This window comes from Hesperophylax consimilis, chromosome 14 (genome assembly GCF_061612785.1).
Source record: "Hesperophylax consimilis isolate HC1 chromosome 14, BYU_Hcon_1.0, whole genome shotgun sequence".
NCBI classification, from domain to species: domain Eukaryota; kingdom Metazoa; phylum Arthropoda; class Insecta; order Trichoptera; family Limnephilidae; genus Hesperophylax; species Hesperophylax consimilis.
This window is the reverse complement of record NC_142849.1, coordinates 18,755,405-18,778,473: the sequence shown is the minus strand read 5'-3', so window position 1 is coordinate 18,778,473 and position 23,069 is coordinate 18,755,405. Positions and strand designations below refer to the sequence as shown.

General features: G+C 33.8%; 1 protein-coding gene across 1 annotated transcript; it reads right to left on the bottom strand.

Annotated features, from left to right (window-relative positions):
* Positions 1–1,924: 1,924 nt before the first annotated feature.
* LOC149417996 (coiled-coil domain-containing protein 42 homolog) lies at positions 1,925–22,997 on the bottom strand. Its single transcript, XM_089639878.1, has 7 exons — positions 22,734–22,997; positions 20,764–20,965; positions 18,161–18,334; positions 14,046–14,124; positions 9,757–9,896; positions 5,901–6,048; positions 1,925–2,076 (listed from the first exon to the last, which is right to left on the bottom strand). Exons 1-7 carry the CDS (start codon positions 22,847–22,849, stop codon positions 1,925–1,927), a joined length of 1,011 nt encoding a protein of 336 aa, XP_089496004.1. The 5' UTR covers positions 22,850–22,997.
* Between the last annotated feature and the right edge of the window lie 72 nt (positions 22,998–23,069).

The following is a 23,069-nucleotide window of genomic DNA, read 5'->3' as shown; positions in this document are numbered from 1 at the left end:
AATCAAACCAAAATTTGTACTATGACTGTTGAGTTATAAATAATTATTGCCTAAGTTTTGTTAGATTACTGAAAAGACTGATCGTCACAAGTGCAGCATTCATAGGATATTATGCTTTGATAATAAATATTTTCTAACAAATTATTATAAGCATTAATTACTTGCCTGAAATATCCATACAAATTGAAAATATCTCCCGAGTAAAAATAAATGCCACCGACGGGAATTGAACCCGCGCCTTCTGATGTCTGGTCAGGTGCTCTGGACCACTGAGCTACGTCGTTTTATTCCCAACCCGCCAAATAATTCAATATGCACAAGTAATTCAATCGATAATTACTGCTTATTATATTTTGTCACCTGTAAACAACCGGATATATTTTTGTAGAAAAGGCTTTGTTAGTGCTAAATTTCCCACTAGATGGCGTCGAGTTATATCATATCTACATTTGTTCATGAAATATTTTGAATTATTATATTTTAATGATAAATTAATGTTTATAAGACAAGGTTTTTATGCATAGCATTTTTAATTTGTACGGTATTTCAGGAGAGTAATTAATGCTTGTAATAATTGGTTACCCTTTATGCTATGCATAAAAACCTTGTCTTATAAACATTAGTTTATCATTAAACAAATAATAATATTTTATAATTGTCAAGTACATTTTACCGAGGTCACCATTGTTGAAAAGGGATCGTTTATCAGCTATTAGTACCGAAACTCGACCTGTTCGACTACTGATTAATTATTTATTTTTAAATTTCTATTCTCTTACATACAGTTTACATTCAGTTCCAGTAATACTGTATGTGAGTTAATATAAGTGTTTTGTGAACACCTTAATAGGAGAATCTGTGCTGAGGTGTTCGCATATTTTGGGTAATTATTAATTATTTTAGTTATAATGCCGTCATAAGTTAAAACACAGTATCGTTCTTGATATTCTCAGGGAGGACACTGTGGTTCCCCCATAGCGGCAGTATTGTATACAGGGTGTATCGGCACGTACCCGACAAACTTTAACCAGCTATTCCTTAGCACATTTGGAGTAAAAAATGTTATTGGCACTTTGCTGTCCGGTAACATTTTTTTAAAAATTTTTTCATTAATATTTTCACCACATGTCACCACTGTTTTATCCTTTGTCAAAGTTTGAAAACCCATCCGGCAATATTTTATTCGAGTTTCGTAGAATAATGTACGTACGTACCTACATTGGCGCGCTTTTACAATCACAACGAAATGGTATGGCACAATTCGTCTCATTTTTAACTATTATTATTTAGTGTGTATGAAAGAGCGAAGATGCTTTTTGACACACTTGCTAATAACAGCTGTTGAACACGAGAAACAATGCCAATGACAGTGACGGAGGGTGGATTTTTTTATAATTTTTTGTTTTTAATTGAAAAAAAATGTTACCGGACAGCAAAGTGACCATAACATTTTTTACTCCAAATGTGCTAAGGAATAGCTGGTTAAAGTTTGTCGGGTACGTGCCGATACATCCTGTATATATATATTAAGGTTAGTAGCAGTTACATCATAATATAACAAATAACAATTTAATGAAAATAAACGGTTACTGCATGACGTGTATTTAAGAGAATAAAACAAAACACAAGCCTATGATAATTAATGCAAGTATTTAAAATGCAGATAACTGTACGATAATAATCTATTTGGTAAAACTAAAAACATAATATACATGCTAATTAAATTGTGTTGTGTTTGGTCTGTGATGAGTGGTAATTATGATTTGGTAATTTTGCTAAAGATGACAAATCGGCCATATGAATGTATTTGTCTTGACCTGATCAGGTCTGTCGCCGAGAGCTTGGTTGTAGCCTCTCTGTTCGTTAAGTTTATGTTTATGAGAAACAGAAGGTGAGTAACGGAGCTACGAGCGGTAGGTCTTTATTAGTTTCTCGGGGTATGGTTGACATTGGACGCCACATTCTTTGCCATCTTCTTCTGGGAGTTGATGACAATGTTCCTAAGTTCGAGGATGCCCTTGAATACATATATGAGTTGCGTGTCAAAGTCGTCGTAGTCCGCGTTGGGTTCCATTCCTGGAAATAAAATAAAAATCATTGCGAAATAGTAACCGTTAACTTGGTAATTTGTAGAAAACTTCAATAATATGACTAAATTAGTCCAAAATTCTCCCGACTAACTGTCCGGTCTGGAGCCAGTAAGACTATGGAATCCCTGATTGGGGTCTGTTGTGAAGCTGAAAATAATGGGAAGGAGAAGGAGATGGGGAAGAGGAAAGTGTGTGGAAAGTACCTGGCTATTTTATTTATTATTTATTAACGCCCTATCGGGATTTTACATGGTAAATTGACAGTATATGTATGTAAGGGTAACATAATACATGGATAATATAGCTAAATATAATTTACTCATAAGGTAATTAGAAAATAAATTTATGTAATATACTGATATGTATTATAAAAAAAATGTTTAAAAAAAAGAAGAAAAATAATGTCTATTGTATATATATAGAGAAAAAAACTAATAAGTAATGGCAAAATACCAACGCCGTAATTAATATTGAATTCAAATAATAGTACTTGAAATGGTTAAAGTAAATCAAAGTATAATATACATATCAAATATGACCGTACATGCATACAGTAATTAATATGCGTCCAAAAAAATAAATAACAAATAAACTAAGGATGTTGATGTTGATCTATGGGTTTTGGGCCGAACCTAATTTGATAACCTATAACATGATGGCACTAATTGTGTCGAAGCATTTTTCGATATGTTACACACTTGTAAACATAACATTTTTAATGTGTGTAACAGGCTATATCAATTCACAGCACACGTCATGTAATATTGCTGCGATTATTGCAGGGCAGTTCCACAGCTATGCCAACATAATAGTTTGATGAGGGCACCTCCAGCGTCCTTGAGGTAATTTTTCACAAAAATGGCGCTACACAAATCAGCTAAACATTATTATTACTAACACCCCGCTGACCGCTGCACAGTGGGCTGAAAATCGCCTTTCTTAGACATAGAGAATCGAATTTTCAAGGGTATTTTTCTTTTGGCTAGAAATGGATTCTGCTGATCATAGCATAGTAATGATCAGCAGAATCCATTTCTAGCCAAAAAAAAATACCCTTGAAAATTCAAGTCTCTATGTCTATGAAAGGCGATTTTCAGCCCACTGTGCGCCGCCCGCTCTTTCCCACTTTACATTAATTTATTCGCCTAAAACCACAGACTATCCAGAGAGCCCATACAATCAACCAATGGAGAGTAAACTCTTTAATATTATTGGTAAGTTATGCTGCCTTAAGATTTCAGTCGATCCGAAATTAATCTCCCTGATATTTCTGTCTACGAGTATTCATTTACACGTCGGATTGCTCCCTTTGTTTTATACATTCCCCTTTGTTGAGGGTTTTATAGCTAGAGATGCCAGTTCAACCTTGTAATGGTCCGAAATCTTGGGTAACATCGCAATGATCTGAGTAGATAGAAATGCATAGAAAAAAACACAACTATATTAATCACAGCTAGCAGTATTCCCAAAATCTGCCTAATGCTACATTGATCATTATTCCATTAAAAAATGCTTTACGACCAAACGTATTATACACGGTATTCAGCAACTCGTGGTACACTGGGGAAACTACTAAATCTACACCACATTTTGAGTCGATTTTGTGGTATATTTTTGATTTGACCTTTCGTTTTTAATGTAAATTGAGACCGATGCCCTGGTGATGTAGCGAACCTCCGATGAAAGAGGGCGCTAGAAGAATATGGCTTTGAAGTGATAGGAATACGATGGAAAGGTGTTGAGCAGAGAAAACGACACAATAACCTAGTAAAGTCGGAATCTTAACGGCATAAGTTAAGAAGGCGTGCACACAAATATGCGACGCACGGCCCGGCGTATTGCGCGGACCTACGGTCGAAATTGCTCTAACAAATACAAAAATATTGGGCGCGTAACGTAACATTAGTAACTAGTTACTAGTTATTAGTAATTCCTTTGTAATGGGTTGCAGAACAGAGATGTAAGTGTAAAAAAAAAAATTCTATAAAAATAACGTTGCAACTAAAAATAACATTCTATATTTGGGTTCATTTGGTAATATAACATTTTTATTGTTATATTCATCTATTTTTTGTATTTTTATTATCTGTGGTTATTATAATCAATAATATGCTATACCTAGCGCACAATTGTATTTTTTTTGAAAAACTATTTGAAAGCGTTAATAAAATTTCAATTAACAAAAAATTTCATATTAACACTTAAAAACAACAATGAATCACAGAAAAGTTGAACGCCGAGAGAGGTGTGGCGCAAAATCATCAAAATCCTCCACTGTGCTACGGTTGACTTTGCTTTAGAAAGCCTAGAAAATTGATATTTTTTCAGTATTTATTTTAATTAATTCGATTGAACCTTCATCAGGGTTTTATAAAAACACATTTAATCAATAACAGCGTAACAGTGTGTTTATAGGTAAGATTTAAGAGGGAGAAAGAACATCAACATTGGTGGGGGGCGAGGGAGAGGTAGGGAAGAGAGAAGAGTAAAAGTAGATGGAGAATAGGGGAATACGTTTAAAATGGAGTATTTATTAAAAAAAGTGATCTTTATCTATTAGGTGTGCTGCGAATTCTGAAAAACTTACACTATTTAAGCGCCTGTTTAAATAGTCTGATGTACTTTAAGCGTTCAACCACCCTCGTTTTTATATAACCCTGATGAAGGTTCAAGGTGAACCGAAACCGGCTGGTTTTGTATTTTAACCCTTTATAGGTCATAAGCTAAAAACGGATAGTTTTGAGAACTGCAACATTAAGGTCTATATTTATTTATGTTTACAAGTTATAATCGCCCTTATGGGTTTTAATCATTCCGAGGTAACGCACAGAGGTCTTGAATCGAACCAACCGCCCCGAAGTTGGCACATGGTGAGTAAATTTACGAAAATCGCGTCCTGGTCAGTTTCTCTATAAAATTATCAAAGCAGTTATTATCCTGTAACACAAATAAATAAAAGTACATTTTTCCTTACCAACCTGTCTTTTTGTAATGAAAACAAAAATTTTGGATATTTTTTTTTACCTAAATGGACACCGGTCAGAAAAAAGACCGCTGGAAAATCGAAAATTTCAAAAACACTAAGCAAAAAATAAAAATAAAATAAGGTTTTTTCTGATCATCAAAAAGAATATAAAATATATAAATAAAACCATTAAGGGCGTATCGTTAAAAAAAGTTGTCCTATAAAGGGTTAAAATATATACAAGAAAGAGGTATTTTAAAAAAGTTACTTTTTATAATTATAAATAATCCATAAAGTGTTTGCTACATGTGAACTAATTTTATAGTTGAAAAACGTTTTATAAATTTTTCAAACCCTTTTAAGAAAATATTTTAATTGTCAGGTACTGTTTTTATTAATCATAAATATATTTTAAAAAAACTTATATCCGCGGGTAAAATAGATATTACATTTACGAATTCGTCGGAATTAAATAAAAATGTGAACCTCGAGCAAACCCCTCACTATCAAGGTCTCTGTCGCCTTAAACGTAACTCAAAGCCATTCCAATCATAGATGTTTAATATAATACGTCCATCGCCAGTGTGCTACTGGCAGTATCTTCAAGTATTGAACGAGGGTCAGATCAGGCATACATTTTTATGATTAATGAGGTATTGGAACTCTTGTGAAATAAAAAATAAATGCCAGGAGACTGGGGGGCGATAGCATCCCAATTTTGGGGAAAGTTGCGAGGCTGAAGGAAGTATGGAAAGGAAGAAAGAAAAGGAATATGTAGTGTAATTCAGATTTAGAGTAGGCATTTAATTCAATAATTTGATTGTGTGACAAATAAAAAGCCAAACCTTTTTGTTTGCAGATGTTGCAATAGAAGTCCCATAGACTATCACGCACCCTGGCCAGCTCTATCTGCTTCCCAGCAGTTGTCTCCTTGGCTCTGTTTAGCACCAGTTCCCATTTCCTACTCTCCGTGCAGGTCTTGTCATATCTATACTGCAAATACAAATTATATTTAGTATAAACTAGAAACTAGTAGTTCTGAGAATATTAGACGTAGCGTTCTAAATTTAATAAATCAAAACCAACGTTTCCTTCGAAATCGGCAAATTTGTCAAGAGTTACTTATGGAACTTTGAAAAATTTCAAATGAGGAATTATACAACTTGTCCACAGAAACGACATTACCTAAACGACAATTCTTTTTTCAAATGAGGAATTATACAACTTGTCCTAAGAAACGTTACTACCTTACCGACAATTATTTTTTCAAGTGAGGAATTATACAACTTGTCCAAAACGCCACTACCTAACCGACAATTCTTTTTTTAAATTTTTCTTCATGTCGGTGGTTACCATAACATTATTACAATATTACTGTCCTAATAAACACGACACTTTCACATTTGAATAAAGAATTTTTACTGACCTATTAAACGGCCACCACCCTGAAAATGAACGCACAAACCAATTTACGGATAGATAAAATGCAAAACGGTTGAGTTAAAATAGGAATTCACTACGCTGAGTCAATAATGAAGAAAAAATCGCATGTTTCCATTTATGGTTAAAATGTCTGAAACGTTACTTTTAAAATATTTTTATATTATTTGCGCTTGAAGTACCTACAGCGGTAGGGTTCTCATCACTGTGTCCATGAATATTTCTTTTCTAGAACATATTATGGTCAACTTAAGTTCTCTATTTTTAAAATTTGCAAGGTCGACGTGATTTGTAGTGAAATTGTTAAATTAACTAACAGAAATAAAATAAATTATCACCTAGTCTTCAGCGGCAGCGTCACATTTTAAAAGTTCATATAATAGATTCCATATGAATAATATCGACTAATCAATGATCAGACAAGTCAATATTAAAATCGTATAGTTCAATTTAGCCGAAATCGAACATAGAGTCCACCGTGTACTTGTTAAATTTTAAAAACGAGTCAAATAAACGGAAAATTAAAAAGATCAGTATTAAATTTAATGGGTCAACTTCACAATTTATGATCAATATGTTATAATCCGTATTATTTAACAGCAACAAATAAATGATCATGCAGTGCAACGTGCTAATCTAGGTTAAAAAAAATTCCTCGTTTCTAATGACTTTATATCACTTTTTAAAAGTGTGTTGAATTGTCACTGAGTTGAGTTATCATGGAACCCTTGGTGACCGGATAAATCATCAAAATGATAATTCATCACACCCTTAAAAAGTTATATAAAGTCATGGAAAGTGATGAAACAAAAACTTTATTAACTGGGTTAAGTAGGTTCGGTTAGGTAAGGTTAAAAAAAAATTTTTCCTCGTTTCTAATGACTTTATATCACTTTTTAAAAGTGTGTTGAATTGTCACTGTGTTGAGTTATCATGGAACCAATCTTAATATATAAAAATCACGTGTCATTGTGTTCGTACACGCTAATCTCCAAAACCGCCCAACCGATTTCGGATCCAGTTGGTCCCAGCTTTAAATATAGGATAGTTTTGGACCCGATAGGTGGCGCTGTTGTCGAGATCTAAAATTTTCTTTTTCAGATTTCTCGCCTAAAAATACATAAAACCACATATTTAGGCTAACTGCGGCAAGACAACGTCTGCCCGCCCAGACGTTGTCTTGACTAGTTCAACTATAAATTTAAAACATATTAAAAATCAATTGTTGTCCCCATGTCCCAATTCATATGGCTGTTTCAGGCTTATAATTATTGCTTATAATAATTACTTATTTTTCGAATTGAACAGCAATATTGAAAATAAAATATCTTTAGTATCTAGTCTAATTACTCAAACGGTAGAAATTTATTCCCAACTTCCATAGAAACGTTAAAAAATCATCACGTCAAGATTTCTTTGTTCCCAGAAAAATTCCACAAGCACTAAGCGAGATGCGTCAAATGAATATGATCCATTATCTTTCAAATTAATGTTTATCATTCCCCAGAGAAATCGTAAGGGGGTTATTCTTTCAAGGCTTCAGGGGTGCAACACCACGCGACAAGCCCTCATTATCATTAATCTTATTTAATTATTTCTCACCCAGGGGTGGTATCAGGATTTACAACCGCCAAAGGCGAGGCATTAATTATTTCAGCTTCAACTTAAATTACCGACAACGCCCTGAGCGCAAGTTACTGCTTTTGCTTTCCGTGGTGAGGCGGGGATAAGTTTAAAAATGCATTGTTATAGGACAGTTTTGGAGGTGTTAAGTATGTGATTATTATGTGCGCCCCAAATACCCGGAATATGTGGGAGGGTTTCCACATATTCCGTGTATTTTTTTCAGTTTGTTGAATTTTAAACAGGTAAAAAGGATGGAAGTAGATGGGAAATAGAAGGTTTGGGAAGTATCCGGTTACTCTTTTTGCTATTCGGACCTGGTCACTAGACATGACTAAAGCCAATTAAATAAATTAAACGTTTGGATTCTGAATGGTATTTTCTATAGCGAATCTGAAAGACTCTACCATTTTGGAAAGAGTTACAAATGATATACCGACTCTAATATTTTATTCTATTTAAATTACGCGTGAAACAAAGAAAGTTCATAAGTAAACACAATCAAATATCTAGGAGTAATCATAAATATATCCACCTTTTTAGAAATTTCATTCAATAGCACCATTCCTGTTGTAACGCTATTGTATGCTATAGCATCTCTTCTGCCATGAGGTATCTTGAAAATTTCGTGGCGACGACTACGACTGAAGTTTTCACACGCGTATAAGCTGTAGCATTCCAAGAGGAAAAGGCTATCAATAGATAGATAGATGCATTATATTACAATAAAAAATGTAAAATGTCTAGTTTCTAGGCTAAATCTATTGGTTGTCTCAAAAAAGTTCACAGGGTGCATAAACCTCGGGCAAGATACATTTTTTTCTGCATTTGTTCCAGCATATTTATATATTTAGTTTAATAATAATTTTTGGACGATATTTATAGCGCCGTTTTTGTTCAAAATCACCTCAAGGGCGCTGTACAAATATATAATACTAACTTATGTTATTACTAACTATATATGGAGATAATATACAGTACAATACTTACCTGGCAAGTCACTTGAGATTAACACTTAATTAACATTAACTAATTGTTTATTAGCGAAATTTAGATACAGGATTTAGGACATAATTGGATGTAACTGGACTTTCTCTCAGGATTGGTATATTTAATTTAAGGGTATGACAGATTAAAAAGGTAAGTTTTTAGTTTAGACCTGAATTCTGTTGGACTTGTTATGGATCTTAGTTCTGGAGGGAGTTTATTCCAAGCCTTCGGCCCAGATACTCCGAAAGCGCGATCACCAAACTTAGTATTTGGCTTGCGCATAGGTTCCATCAGTCTGCTACAGCTGATGATGTTGCTGATCTAAGAGTTAACTGCCTCAGACCAGTGTTTTCCTGGACGCATAGTTCAGAAATCTAGAGTGGGGCCATTTCATTGATGAATTTAAACACCATCCAGCACAATTTGTAGTGGATTCTTTCAGGGCACTTGAGCCAGTGAAGGTTTAGTGCGAAGTCCACGCACCACTAGCATACTACAGCTTACTCCATAAAATGCCATCGAACACGGCTATCATTGCATCTGAGTCAATACCTGAATCAAGATTCCATCTATTTTCTGGTGGAGTAGTAGCCTGAATTCACCCCTGTCAGTATTTTAAAACCTGCAATAGATAAGTGATAGTGTTACCCTCAGTTCGGCCAGCGCATTGTTGAGCCCCATCATCTTCAGGATATTGTTCTCCATGACGACGTTCATCTCAGAATGGATGGAAACCATCGCCTGCAGGTCTTCCTTCTGCCGATCCGCCAACACCTTCTTGGCATTCGCTGCAATCGTAATGAACGGGGGATGCATTTAGGGGTGATTAATGATGATAAACTGCTCAGTGTCAGTGATCAGAGACAAAGGACTACTGTACTGATGCGAGGTCGTTGGCTTTTCATATTTCAGTATATTAATGAAGCCCGGATATAAGATAAAGGAGCCCGATGTGAAATAGCAAGTTATAAAAATAGCAAATAAACAATAAACTTAACCTAACAATACATAACCAGACGGAAGGTACTAACTGATAGTGCTCTGTTTTATAACTATTCTATTTTATCCGGTTAAATCCATTCTTTGAGAATCTGATTTCATGCATGATTATTTGTAAAGGTATTTTTGGTGCTTCACGAGGAGCCATCTAATGATTATTTAAATAACCGCTGGCAGGACGAGAATCGGGAGGATCATTATGATGTCAAAAAAGCAAAGTTATGAGTTCAAGCACCTGGGCCTGTATTAGAGTGGGAAGAAATACAAAGGGAAGGGTTCAGATTAGCGAGAACATAAGATTGGGACGTTAAATTTAATTAGTTATTGATTATGCTAAAATTATTATTCAAGAATTTCCTAATTTCCAATGCTTTTGAAATATCTAATTAGCCTAGAGTGATAAATACTCTTTGTATTACCCAGGTCGAAAACCATCACCATTCAGAATCGAAACAAAATTGAAATGATTTAGGCGTGTTTAGTAACCAGATTGGAATAGGCAGACATTTCCAAATCTTAATCTTCCACATCTTATTCCCTTCCCCACTGCTTTCAGCCTAATAAACGTACCTAATTTGAAATGCCGAACAGGCATATGGCATCCCCACTGGCTCCGGGACAGAGCGGAGCAGTTGGGACTCTTATGCGGAATTCACTAAATGTATCCTTTAAAAAAAATTGCAGCTTATGCGGGGTGTTAAGAGGTGTACCTGACTTCCTTTAACTAGTTCCTAAATCCCTCATTCTTATTTCTGGTGAAATTTCTTATGTTTTAAATAAACTAAAAACATTACAAAAATAAGTAAGTATTAGATAGTTACAGTCGGGGTGAAAGTTTAGTCTGCTACTCGGTCGACTAGCCAGTGATGACATGTGATATAAAAAAGGTATATTTATGAAAAAATAATAATAAACCTTCAAAAATGTCACCGGAGACCAAAATATGTTTGAAATTTCTTATTCCAAATAATGTCAGGAATCACTGATTAAAGTAAGTCAGGTATACAGGATGTGTCAGAACGTACGCGAAGGATTTTAACCAGCGATTTTTGAGCATATTTCGTTTAAAAAATATAGATGTCGTTTTGCTGTCCGAAGATAATATTAAAAAAAAATCGTTTAAAAAGAAAAAAATACCATCACGCTGCCACATGTCACGACGGATGGCTCTGTCTTGTGTGTACGTGAGGCTGGAACGAGGCGGATTGCGTATCACAGTGGCAACGTGTGAAGAAAAAAAAAATTAAAAAAATGTCATCGGACAGCAAAATTACATCTACGCTTTTTTACTTATACGCTCAAGAGATCGCTGATTAAAATTCTTTGGGTATCTGCTGATACAACCTGTACTGCCGTCGTAAATAAAAACACAGTATCTTCATTGAGAGTCTCAAGGAATACACTTTGCTTTTAGTTACCGCGGCAGTATACAACTCTACAAAATTATTTTATGACAATACCTATTGTGATTTGAAGGCCAGTCAGTGAGTAAAATATAATGTTGGTATGACTTAGTTCCCTGAATTATGTTTCCTAGAATAGGATATCCAATAGCAAGCTCTCGCCAATACCAAAACTTCTACCAAGTCAATAAATAAACTACATTTCACGTCTATGATCTAGGTTCACTCACAGCCCTGTCTCTTCAAAACATATTTTTTATCAGAAACTAATTTAAAACAATAATCTATCATAAAGTAATGGCGTACTCAACTTTAACCGCAGTCCGAAACAAAGCCCGGACTTTAAGCTTTAATCCGTTGAAAATTGATTGGCCTTACGACCTTCTTATTATAAAACCACGGTCGAATTCGAGACGTAGACATTATTGCTTTTAAAATTATTCAATAACTTAATATCTTTAATACCCACGTTTCGGAATTCTGCGAATCAATAAACCAATTTATTTACATAGTGTGAGGTGGAGAAATTGAAAATTGTAAATTTAGAGATGAAAATTGGAATGGATGCTGGCTACAGACGGGGGTCACATTCAAGATTGCTTTGGGATAATCAGCAGAAATTCTCAATCCACTGTTTGACGAAGGTCTGATATGTGGATTTCACTTGGAGGTTTATTTTTAAAGAATTTTCTTTACTTGGATAAAAATAAACAATACGACTTACCCACCTAACTTATTTTTAAAAGGTTTTTGTGGAAAAAAAATTTTGAATTATCAAAGGAAGCAATCATCCTGTGGCTTGATAATGTAAATGAAAAATTACTTATAATTTACACATCATATCAAGGGCGTATTTGATATTATATGTACTTTATATATATATATATATACGCCATTGATGTGTCTAATTTAGTCTATGATATACGCCTTTGATTTGATGTGTAAATTAAAAGTAACTTTTCATTTACAGTATCAAGCCACAGAATGGTTGCTTCCTTTGATGATTCAAAATATATATGAGGTAAATAAAGAGAGATAAAGCATATTAAAGGTGTATAGAGCATCAGGGTGATAGGGGTTACCACAACATGGGGAGAAAGGGAACAACTTTAAAAAATAGACTTGTGGATAATTCTTTTTGTTTATATAATATCAGACCATTTGTTTAATTTATATTAATTTTTCCTGAAGATGGTTAGGATATAACCTAAACTAGTTGAAATAACGTATACCTATACCTACATTATAATAAAGTGGTTTAAAACGAAGTAACTTTTCATGTAATTGTAATATTTTATACTTTTTTTTTGCACTCGGAACTTTACGTGTAACTTTAACGGCACAAATTTGCCAATACAACTGTCCGGCCCTGAGCCAGTGGGACTATGGCATCACCGATCTGAGTATGTTGTGAGCAGTGGCGGCTGTTGACTTTTGGGTGTAATAGAGTGCTAATATTACAAAAATGGCATAATTGATGTTGTTGTAGCTGAAACGGATATTTAATTTTTTTCTAAAATTCGATTTTATGTATAATGATTTTCAGGAAATTTCAGTTTGGCCGTGCGCCGCGGCCGTACGGATTTTTTGAAAATCTTCACTAAATAAATCGAATTTTCGGAAAGAAATAAAAAATCATTTTCAGCTACAACGACAGCAACAATGAAATTTTTTGTGAAATTAGCACTCTAGTGCACTCAAAAGTCACGACCCGCCCCTGTTTGTGAGGTGGAAGAGACTGGGGAAAGGGGGGCGATGGTGTACAGGAAGGTTGCGAAGTATCTGGATATTTAGATCTGATCAACACAAACGTCTAAAGCCATTTCAAGCAACTACCTATTTGTATAACTTTGCCCAACTGTTGGTAATATTATGTAAATTTACCTTAGCTTACTTAGGCCCATCGTTTCGCAGTAATTCGTATGTAGCATTGTCATCAAATGGCCATATATTGTTAAAAAATTTTTAATTTACACGTTAAACGCCGATTCTAGGTGATTCGAGGCAATTCTTTCTATCAAATTGTGACATGCTGACAAGCTTAACAACGCAATCCTCTTCTGCTGATCACAATATGTTCTAAAGATGAAACGGACTTAGGACGGATTGTTTCGGAGAATTTGAACAATTCATCAAATTTCAACGTTCATTTTCCAGTTCTGTGAAAGATTTTTTCTGTTTTAACTTCTAAGTTCTGTTTTAATTTCAGTTTTTTCAAGCAACTAGCCTATAATGATATAATAACAGAACTTGAACAGGACTTACACAGAACCCGGAAATGAACGTTGAAATTTGATGAATTGATCAAATTCTCCGAAACAACCCGTCCTTAGAATTGTCATTTAACGGTGATGTCTTCAACTGTCAAAATAACAAAATGGCGCGGAATTGCAATTTGATTTGACAATGCTACATTTAAATTTTTGCTAAACAATTCGTCCTTATTCTAATTATTTTTACAAGTGTATGTTAAAACCCACAAGTCGTTTATAAATATAAAATATATATTTGAAATAAAAATATTTAATCTCTTACTAATCGTTTCGAATCGGTTAAGGACATCAGTCGGCTGCCGAAAGTATTGTTTTCCCGCCACAACGGAGCGCAAGTACTCCTGGAAATGATAAATATACAAATATGTTGATATGTATTTATGCGCTTGCCTACGTTTTTTAAAACACATTGCCGAAATGCCATGGGTACTATTAAAATTCCTACGGCAACGACACAAAAAAATTAAAATGTACATGTTTTATAACAAAGGATAGATAGGGGAACCAAGGAGCAGTGGAGAGGATAGACCAAGTCCTCTTCCATCGTGGGGCCTTTAGGGAACCAAGGAGGAGTGGAGAAGAGATATGAGGTTCTCTTCCATTTTGGGGCCTTTACTTTAGGGAACCAAGGGGGATTGGAGAGGAGAAATGAGACCTGGGAATACACATTGTGGAACCAGAAGACATAGCCACATATCCAATAACAAGCCTGGTGAACTTTATAAAAGGGACCGTGTGACTGTTAAAGGAATGAGGTAAAATGGGAGATATATCACGGGAACTATATGTAAACCGTCCCCGTTCTATAAAAAAATATATATATATATATATATATATCACAAAGGAAAAATCCAATCATTATCATTCATCTCCTTTACTCGAAACGGTACTTAACAGAAAACATAATTTTGAGATTATTATTATTAATACATACCTATTTACAAATGTTATGATTTCAGAGGAAATTTTAGTTTTAATGTTAAGATAAAATTAGAATTTTTTATTTTTTATTATGATTTCAGAGGAAATTTTGATTTTTATATTTACAGAAAATAAGACACATTTTTTTATTATGATTTCAGAGGAAATTTTGGTTTTGATGTTAAGAGAAAATTGGAAACATTTTTTTATGAAACGAGGTCTACTTTTCCAAGAACTATTAACTGGTTTTTGAAAGACTGTTTTACTCTCTTAAGGTATTTTCTTTAGCCATTATTTCCACTTTTAAAGACAAATTATTTCTACACTATCGTAAAATAAACACATATATATAAATACGAGTATATAATACAAAGGTACCCTTTTTTTAAAAATAATCAACGTTAATACATTTATATCAACAAAATGGTAAATACATAATTAATTTCAATCGTGTCGTCCATCATCTTTGTAAAATATCACCTCAGGGGTCCCTTACAAAATAATTTATAATCACCCCGTAAAAAGAGTCCCAGAGGAGCAATAGGTGTATATAAGGGTTAGAGGGAATGGGACACCACGGAAACGGGGTGAAAACAGGCATCAGCTATTTTTTGGAAATATTCGCACTAATATTAACAAAAAAAATAATTTTGTACATTTTATTTAGTAGTTTTAAAATTACACATTTTATATTATTTATTATTTTACTTTTTTATATCCAGTGTAAAAATATATTAGATTTTACCTATCCACGAAAGTTCACAACATTGAGACATAAAAAATTCAATGTCCCGTTATTCATATACAAAAATGTGAAAAAACGTAATAGGGTGGAGACACATTAAGCTATACGCATCACGGTTGGCATATTTCAGCATATCGCTCGCCATACACTACCTATGGGAATGAATGCTGAGCGATATGTCTCTCACAGGCTTTATGGATTCATCATATCTGTTGAAAGAATTGGATTTCATTGGCCCGAACGCCACACCAAATCGAATGACGTATTGAGTATACCAACACGGAGAAAAATGAGTATTCATGATAGATTAAAATATAATGACATTTTACTGATGTTGAATGTTTTACTGATTATTCGTTAAAGGCCCGTTTTCAACCTGAAGACGAATAATTTGATATTTAATAAATTAGCAATATTTTATAAGAGATGTAGGCATTTTCAAACGAACCTTGAAAAGGTTTTTATGTCATAGTTTTCACTGTTCGTACTGTTTATTTGTTCTAGTTTTTTTATTATTTTTATTTATTTTTTATTTTATTTTTTTTATTTACGCTGTAGTATAGATCGACAAAATATCGATGAGTATCTGTATTATTATTTGTTTGTACATTTAGATCATTATTGATGAAACTTAATTGATTTATCATATACCGATTTAATAATAAAATTATGTTATTAATAGCTGTTCCTAAACAAAATAAAATAAAAGAAAAAAACCCTCGAAAAATAGAGAATTATTCATATTAATATTATTATTCCTCTTCCACAAGAAAACCTTCATTATAATGATGTGAATTGACAGATATTGATATAAATTAATAAAGGCTCACACGGGTGTATTTTTTTCTTCATATTGCGTCTTATACAGATTTCCATTAACACATAATGATAATTTTTTCAGTTTTACTAATCCACTTCCACATAGAAAATTTTGAATGAAAAAAATAGTAGTTCTGTGACCAGTGGACCTTGCATCCAAAAAATATGTTTCTATTAAATAAAAAAAAAACACAGTTTGTAATACACCGCTTTTTAATTGAAATACTAGCTGTACCCCGCCACGCGTTGCTGTGGCTCTGACTTATCTATACAAATAGAGAAAAAATAGCGCGTGTTGCTTTTACGTACAACAGATGGCGCTGTTTTTCAAAAAAACATGTTTTTAACTATCACAGGTGAAATCTCTACAATATAATGCAAAGTAGTGTCAAAATTTCAAAGCAATCTGTTAAGAGCTTTCGTATATATAAAATATTGATCAAAAGAACATTTATTTTAGATAACTGACAGCCAACCAGGTTTCGCAAGCTTCATCAGGGCTATTATATTATCAGTTCATATAATAGCCCCGATGAAGCTTGAGATTAACAAAATATGGTTGGCTCTCAGTTATTCAATAAAAAAGTGGTGTATTACAAAGTGTGTTTTTTTCATTTAATATATAATGTCAAACCTTAAAGTATTTGCTTCCTCCGAAAAAAAAAGTCTTACTTTCACTTATTTAATAAATCAAAACCAAAATTTCTTCTGATATCATTAGATTATCTATTTAAGAACCTACTTACAATTAATAATAAACCATAAATATTTTAAGGTGAGTCGGGGTAAGTGCTACATATAAATCATCGAGATGTACTTTCAACTGATCGCAGAATAAATGTCACATTCCTTTGAAACATTGATAGGTTGATCATCAATCATTTCCTAACATAAATCTATTAAAAACAGGAAAGTTACCTCCTAGGATAGCTGATATTTGAGGCATTTTAAGAAAATTGAACGAATAGGTGCATTTGAAGACTAAAAAGGCTGAAGTACCATCAAGTACAATCAAAAGTTGAAAAAAAACTGCCTTTAAAAATCCAATAAATAGATAATTTTCTTTTTTTTTACTCATGGATGTAAAGTAACATTGTTATTATCTTTGAAACTTGGCAATAATTATTGAATAAAAATTAAGAAAAAAATGCACTGCACTGCAAATTTGTGGGGCAACTGCATCTACTCTGTGATCGCACTTCCCCATGGCCAAATATTTATGGGGGGAGTGTATCTAGTCTTATTAATCATAACCCGCGAAAGTAATTATAAAATCAATACTTACATCATAATGCTCAATTCCAAATAAAGGTACTCACCTATTACAGCATCCTGGCACCAGAGGTTATCGAAATATAAGGTCGATTGAATAGAAAAACACAACTCGGATGTTGAAATCTACGACATGACGACCATCATAATTTGAAATGGCATCACGGGTCAGCCAATGCTTGGAATAGCACCATATTTATGTGAGACTACACACAGTATTTTGATACATATCTTAATAGATGACGGCTCTCGGAAATAATTTATAAGAAATCTAAGAGGCTTAGACGCATTTCCCCCGTGTATGCGCTTACCCTGACTCACCCTTCGTAACATTTTTCTTAAAATTTCAAATAAGGCATTATACAATTCATCCAAAGAAACGTCACTATCTCAATGACAATTGTTTATTTAGGTATGTATCATAATATGTAATATAATATTGATCATTCCGATTTAACAACTCGTTGTACCACGATTATGTGAACTCTGGCGGGATAAAAGGGTAGTATCCAATAAGGCCACCATCTTGAACCGGAACGTATGAAACAAATTTACAGACAGGTGAAATGCCAAATGGTCGAGTTAAAACAGATAACTTTCATGACAACACTTCCACTTGCCTCATACATTGTGTGATCTAATAGAAACTTCTCCATCTCCTCGCACACCTCCGTCATCTCCTTTAGCTCCTTCCTGATGAGCTCTGTCTCCTCGCTCTTGATGAGCAGCGCCTTGGAGTCGTAGGTCATCTTAGTGGAGGCTCGCTCCCTCTTGTCCTGGTTCTCACAGACGAACTGGAAGGGGAAATAATGTTACACAGAGAGGGAGAAATAAGGAAGATTGATTATATTCAATGCTGCAAGAGTTCTGTCGTTTTTTATAAAGTCGCTAGCCAAATATTCGTTTATTCTGCAGAAATTTTTTAACGAAATGGAATTTTTCATGTATAACTGATGCTTAGGACGGGTTGTTTCAGAGAATTTGAATAATTCTCCAATTTTCTAGTTCTGTGAAAGTCCTTTTCAAGTACTGTTATTATTTCACTGTCAATTAACTAGCCTGACTTTCACAGAACCCGAAAATGAACATAGAAATTTTAATAATTCTTCAAATTTTAAAGTTAATTTTCAAGTTCTTTGAAAGGTTTTTTCAAGTTTTGTTATTATTTCAGTTTTGTTAAGCAACTAACCCATAGTGATATAATAACAGAACTTGAATATGACTTTCACAGAACCCGAAAATGAGCGTTGAAATTTGATGACAAATTCTCCGAAACAACCCGTCCTTAGTGTTGATTTATTCCAGTAAAAATAAACAGAATTTTATTTCAAAAAGTTTTAAAATTTTTGTTCCAAAACCAAAAAATAACAATATAACACCGGTCGGTGGCTGAGTTGACATCGCATTTAGGTCCCACCCAGGCGTAGTATGTTCAATTCCTCGGCTGGCTAAGTCCTGCATCACAACACGAGCAACGTTTTTCGCTTAATGTTAACTAGGAGATTTTCAAATATTGTCAGGTTATTCGTAACCCGGGAATGTTTTTCTTTCTTTAAAATATAAATAAATACATATATATTGTGTTGGTTTATTCCACATTCTTTTTGACCAATGGCACTGACTCCTTCGCTTAAAACATTGTAGGCAAAAAACAAAGCAATACTCAGTTCTGTCTCAAAAAATTTATTCGGTTTGTTCTATGTCCATAATTAATTTTATATCCACAACATAGTGTAGCATTTAGTGTATATAAAACCCAAAATAAAGCAATAAAATCAAATACCGCGTTAAAATGACAAGAAAAAATTGTGTTTATAAGATATTTTCATGTAAATAATGATATCCCGGCAAAAAATATCTTTCTGAACAAAAGCAATCCCATAAGTAAACATGTCAACATGTAATGCTCATTTCCCGCAACTTGTTAAAATGGTCTAAAGAGCAAACCAATATTCCGGGGGCGAAGTGCTACAGAGGCGTGGTGATAAACTTTGTGTCCCCAGGAGAAACTGTTAATCTAGCCTCCCCCTTTGCAACGGTTATGAAAACACAATGAAAATATTCATAGGTACCTTCTGGTTCTGACAGATCCATCTCGTTATACTTAAGCCCGCCTTTATGAGTTCTATGTGATAAATAAATAAATCAACTATCTAGTCCACGGTCCGGTAAGGAATCAACATAAACCGAGTGTTGTAAGACCCTGCGCAGAAAAGAAACGTTCGCTACTATTTGCAGCATTTAAGTATATCAGTTGCTTTTAGCTCGGCTCAACTCAGCTGTCGATCGTGGCTTAGCACATCATCTGTATATAGGATATAGGTCATCAGCATAGAAATCACCAATGTTAAGCGTTTTGTCTATGATTTTAATAGAAGAACGTGTTTCATTTTCCTCGCTAAACCAAACTTTGTCACCGCGATGTTTCAAAATGTCGACGACCGCAGTTTAATTTACAAGTTGCTGTTCCTAAAGTTTTCCACCCCAATCAACATGATCATTGATGTTTTATATTTAGATGAGACATGAAGCGAAAAAATAAGTTTCGCTTTTTGACCTCCAACTGACTTCCAACTCTCCCAACGCTCAGACTGAAACTACCGATTCCGGTTTACGCGCGCCGCTTATCGCGTTCTAATAGTGGAACAAGTTTGGATGAGAAATTAGTACGCATTAGCACCTCTAATAATAGCCTTATGAGTATGATACTATAAACGAGGATACTAATATTGTAAATAGGTTGTATTTGTTTTGCTGGAAAGGTGCACCATTCATTTATTTATTTATTAACGGACCATGTCCAATTACAACACATAACATAATATTATACGAAGAATACAAGGAGAAATGTTAAAATATATGATATTTAAATAAAAATATAGCTTGTTCACAAAAAATATGGCACAAAAACAACAAACAAACAACAAAAGTCAAGACAGGAACAGATCAAGTTCGTCATAATTCATGAAACTCTGACTAACGAAAAACAAACTTTTCTCACGTTGGAACTTTTAAAATCTCTCTCATACCTTACTCATATTATTTTAGATTGAATATTGTCCTTTTATGACTAATATCATCGAAATTCCTCATCGATCAATGAATCATCGAAGTCTATACCGATAAAAGTAGGCAATTCTAGGAGGAATCTTGTACTCAACGAGATACGGAGAAACTGATTTGCCGGGTCTAGGTAGGGTACGCTTTAAGTACCTACTGTTACCTTATTGAACTTGATGAACGACTGTCTGAGCTTAAGTTGCCTCTCGCGCAGAGAGTCCCACCTCTCGTTAAGGTGTATCCTCCGTCCTATCTGGTGGTTCCTGCATTCGGCCAGTCGCATCTCTGCGATGTTTGCTGCTAAGCGGGCCCTCTCCTTTTCCTGGTTTCCCATTCGACCAGCGAAGTCCCATAATGGAGGCTTTCTGGAATATATATATGTACATTATTCAATTCATGTTAACGCCTTATTAATATTCATCTCAGGGAGGTACTCTCAGCATCATTGTGAGAGACCAGAAATCAGAACAGAGAAGTTGCTCGAAATGACTTTGGCCTCGTTTGGTGATCAGAAATGAATATCCAGCCCATCTCCACTACCTTGAGCCTTACAACATATCCTGTGAGGCTCAAGGATAGCATGGTCCTACAGGCTCCAGACTATTTGGAGCAGTTGTGACTCTTTTACGGTATTTAAAAAGTCACTAATAGACAAACCAAAAATTTACTTGTTCGCAAGACACGTTATATTCATACTAATCGAACAATAAATGTAGCACCGCCTGTGAAAAGGATAACTATTCAAAGAAAAATGTTTACGTTTATAGATAAAAAAAATATCAAATATCAATGGCCTGATAAAGTATGTCCACTGTACTTAGTTCAGTGAAACCACGATTGTAGTCTACAACTTCTCGCTATTGATTCGGTAAATATACGGAAAAGTTGGACTTTAAAAAAATTACTTTGTGTCAGTTAGAAAAAAAAATTAATATTGAGAAGTAAATATTTCAATTTCCAGAAATGGAAAATAATGTATTTTATTGGTTATTTCGTTTTGGCGGCAATTGTTATCGACGAGAAAGATTTGAGGTTATTTTTTTCTACTCTTATTTAACCCAAAGTATTAACTGTAGAACCTAGAATAGCTTTTTAGTCAGGGTTTGGTAAAAAAAAAAACAATTTTTAAAAAACTAGTCCACATATATTTATAAAAAATCTTACTAATAATACGTCAATTACGTCAATACGTCAATTTATCCGTTTTTTTCGAAATAGATAATAACCAGAGATGTGCTTTATTTCAAATAAATCCATTTCAAATGGAAATGCAAAACGAGTATTTTCCATGTTGCATTTTAAATGCTTTTCTAAAAACCATTTTGCATTTTAAATGCTTTTCTCAATGCATTTTCCATTTTAAATGCTTTTTTGCAACATTCTTCTTACTATCTCTACTCATCTTTTTTTCATAAGCCCCAAATATCAGTCGGTCCTCAACCTCGCCATGAGAGATAATTTCCGTATGTCAAGTTGCTTCCTGGTAGGAGCCCTGGCAATTGAGTGAAACCATTACAAAAAATACTGATTCAAATACTGAACATGGGGCCATGACGCTGTAATATTAAATGTTAGATAGCAGTTTATATGTTTTTACGTTGGCAACATTAGTCCCGCGCAAATTTTTTGTGGTTTCATAATCTGTAGTCATGGTGTTTTTGGATTTACCATCATGTATAATGTTTGTTCTACATTGATGTCCATTATTAAATGACAAAATTGTTTAAAAATTCTAGATTTATTTTAATTGTTTGACCTGAGAAACCATTTTGCATTTTCAATGCATTTTGAAAATAGGTATTTTGCATTTTTCATTTGAAATGCTTTTCTAAAAACCATTTTACATTTTGCATTTTCAAATGGAAAAGTTTTGACCCATTTCCATTTTGCATTTCAAATGGTTTTGGGTACCCATTTTGCACATCTCTGATAACGCATTATTTTGCACTTTCGCTTACTGAAATAGATGTTCCTCATTGTTATAACTGATAAAAGTGTATTTAAAATACAACATGTCTATTAACTGTGTGTCATTTTTCTGTATATTTATTTTTGGTAAATATTTTATATTTATCTAAGCTTGTAAGCACAGAATTAAAAATAATTGCCGAACAGTTTTTTTCATCTACCAACCTGACAATCGTGTCTTCCATCAATGACTGGAAATAATCTCCTATTGCTTCGACTGGATTTCCCTGAGGGAGCCTTGCTATCGGGGCAAGGTCCATATTTTTACTTGAGTTCATCATTTTGGTTAATTATATAAAACACATAACAATTTAACGGTCGACGTTATTATCTATTTGACAAAAAATGACGTCCTTCGAGCATTCCATACAAAATTACTTATTGATATAATATTGCTTGTTGCTATGCCAACCGATTTCTTTATTCGAATAGTAATGGAATTGAATGAGACAAATTCGGCAACATGTTTTAAAGTACCTTTAAAGTAAAAAGTACCTTAAA

Coding starts and splice junctions, on each gene's coding strand:
- LOC149417996 (XM_089639878.1), bottom strand. CDS start 22,849: ATGATGAACTCAAGTAAAAATATGGACCTTGCCCCGATAGCAAGGCTC. Junction 20,966..22,733: donor ATGGAAGACACGATTGTCAG/GTTGGTAGATGA, acceptor TATATATTCCAG/AAAGCCTCCATTATGGGACT. Junction 6,049..9,756: donor ATGCGCTGGCCGAACTGAGG/GTAACACTATCA, acceptor TTGTATTTGCAG/TATAGATATGACAAGACCTG.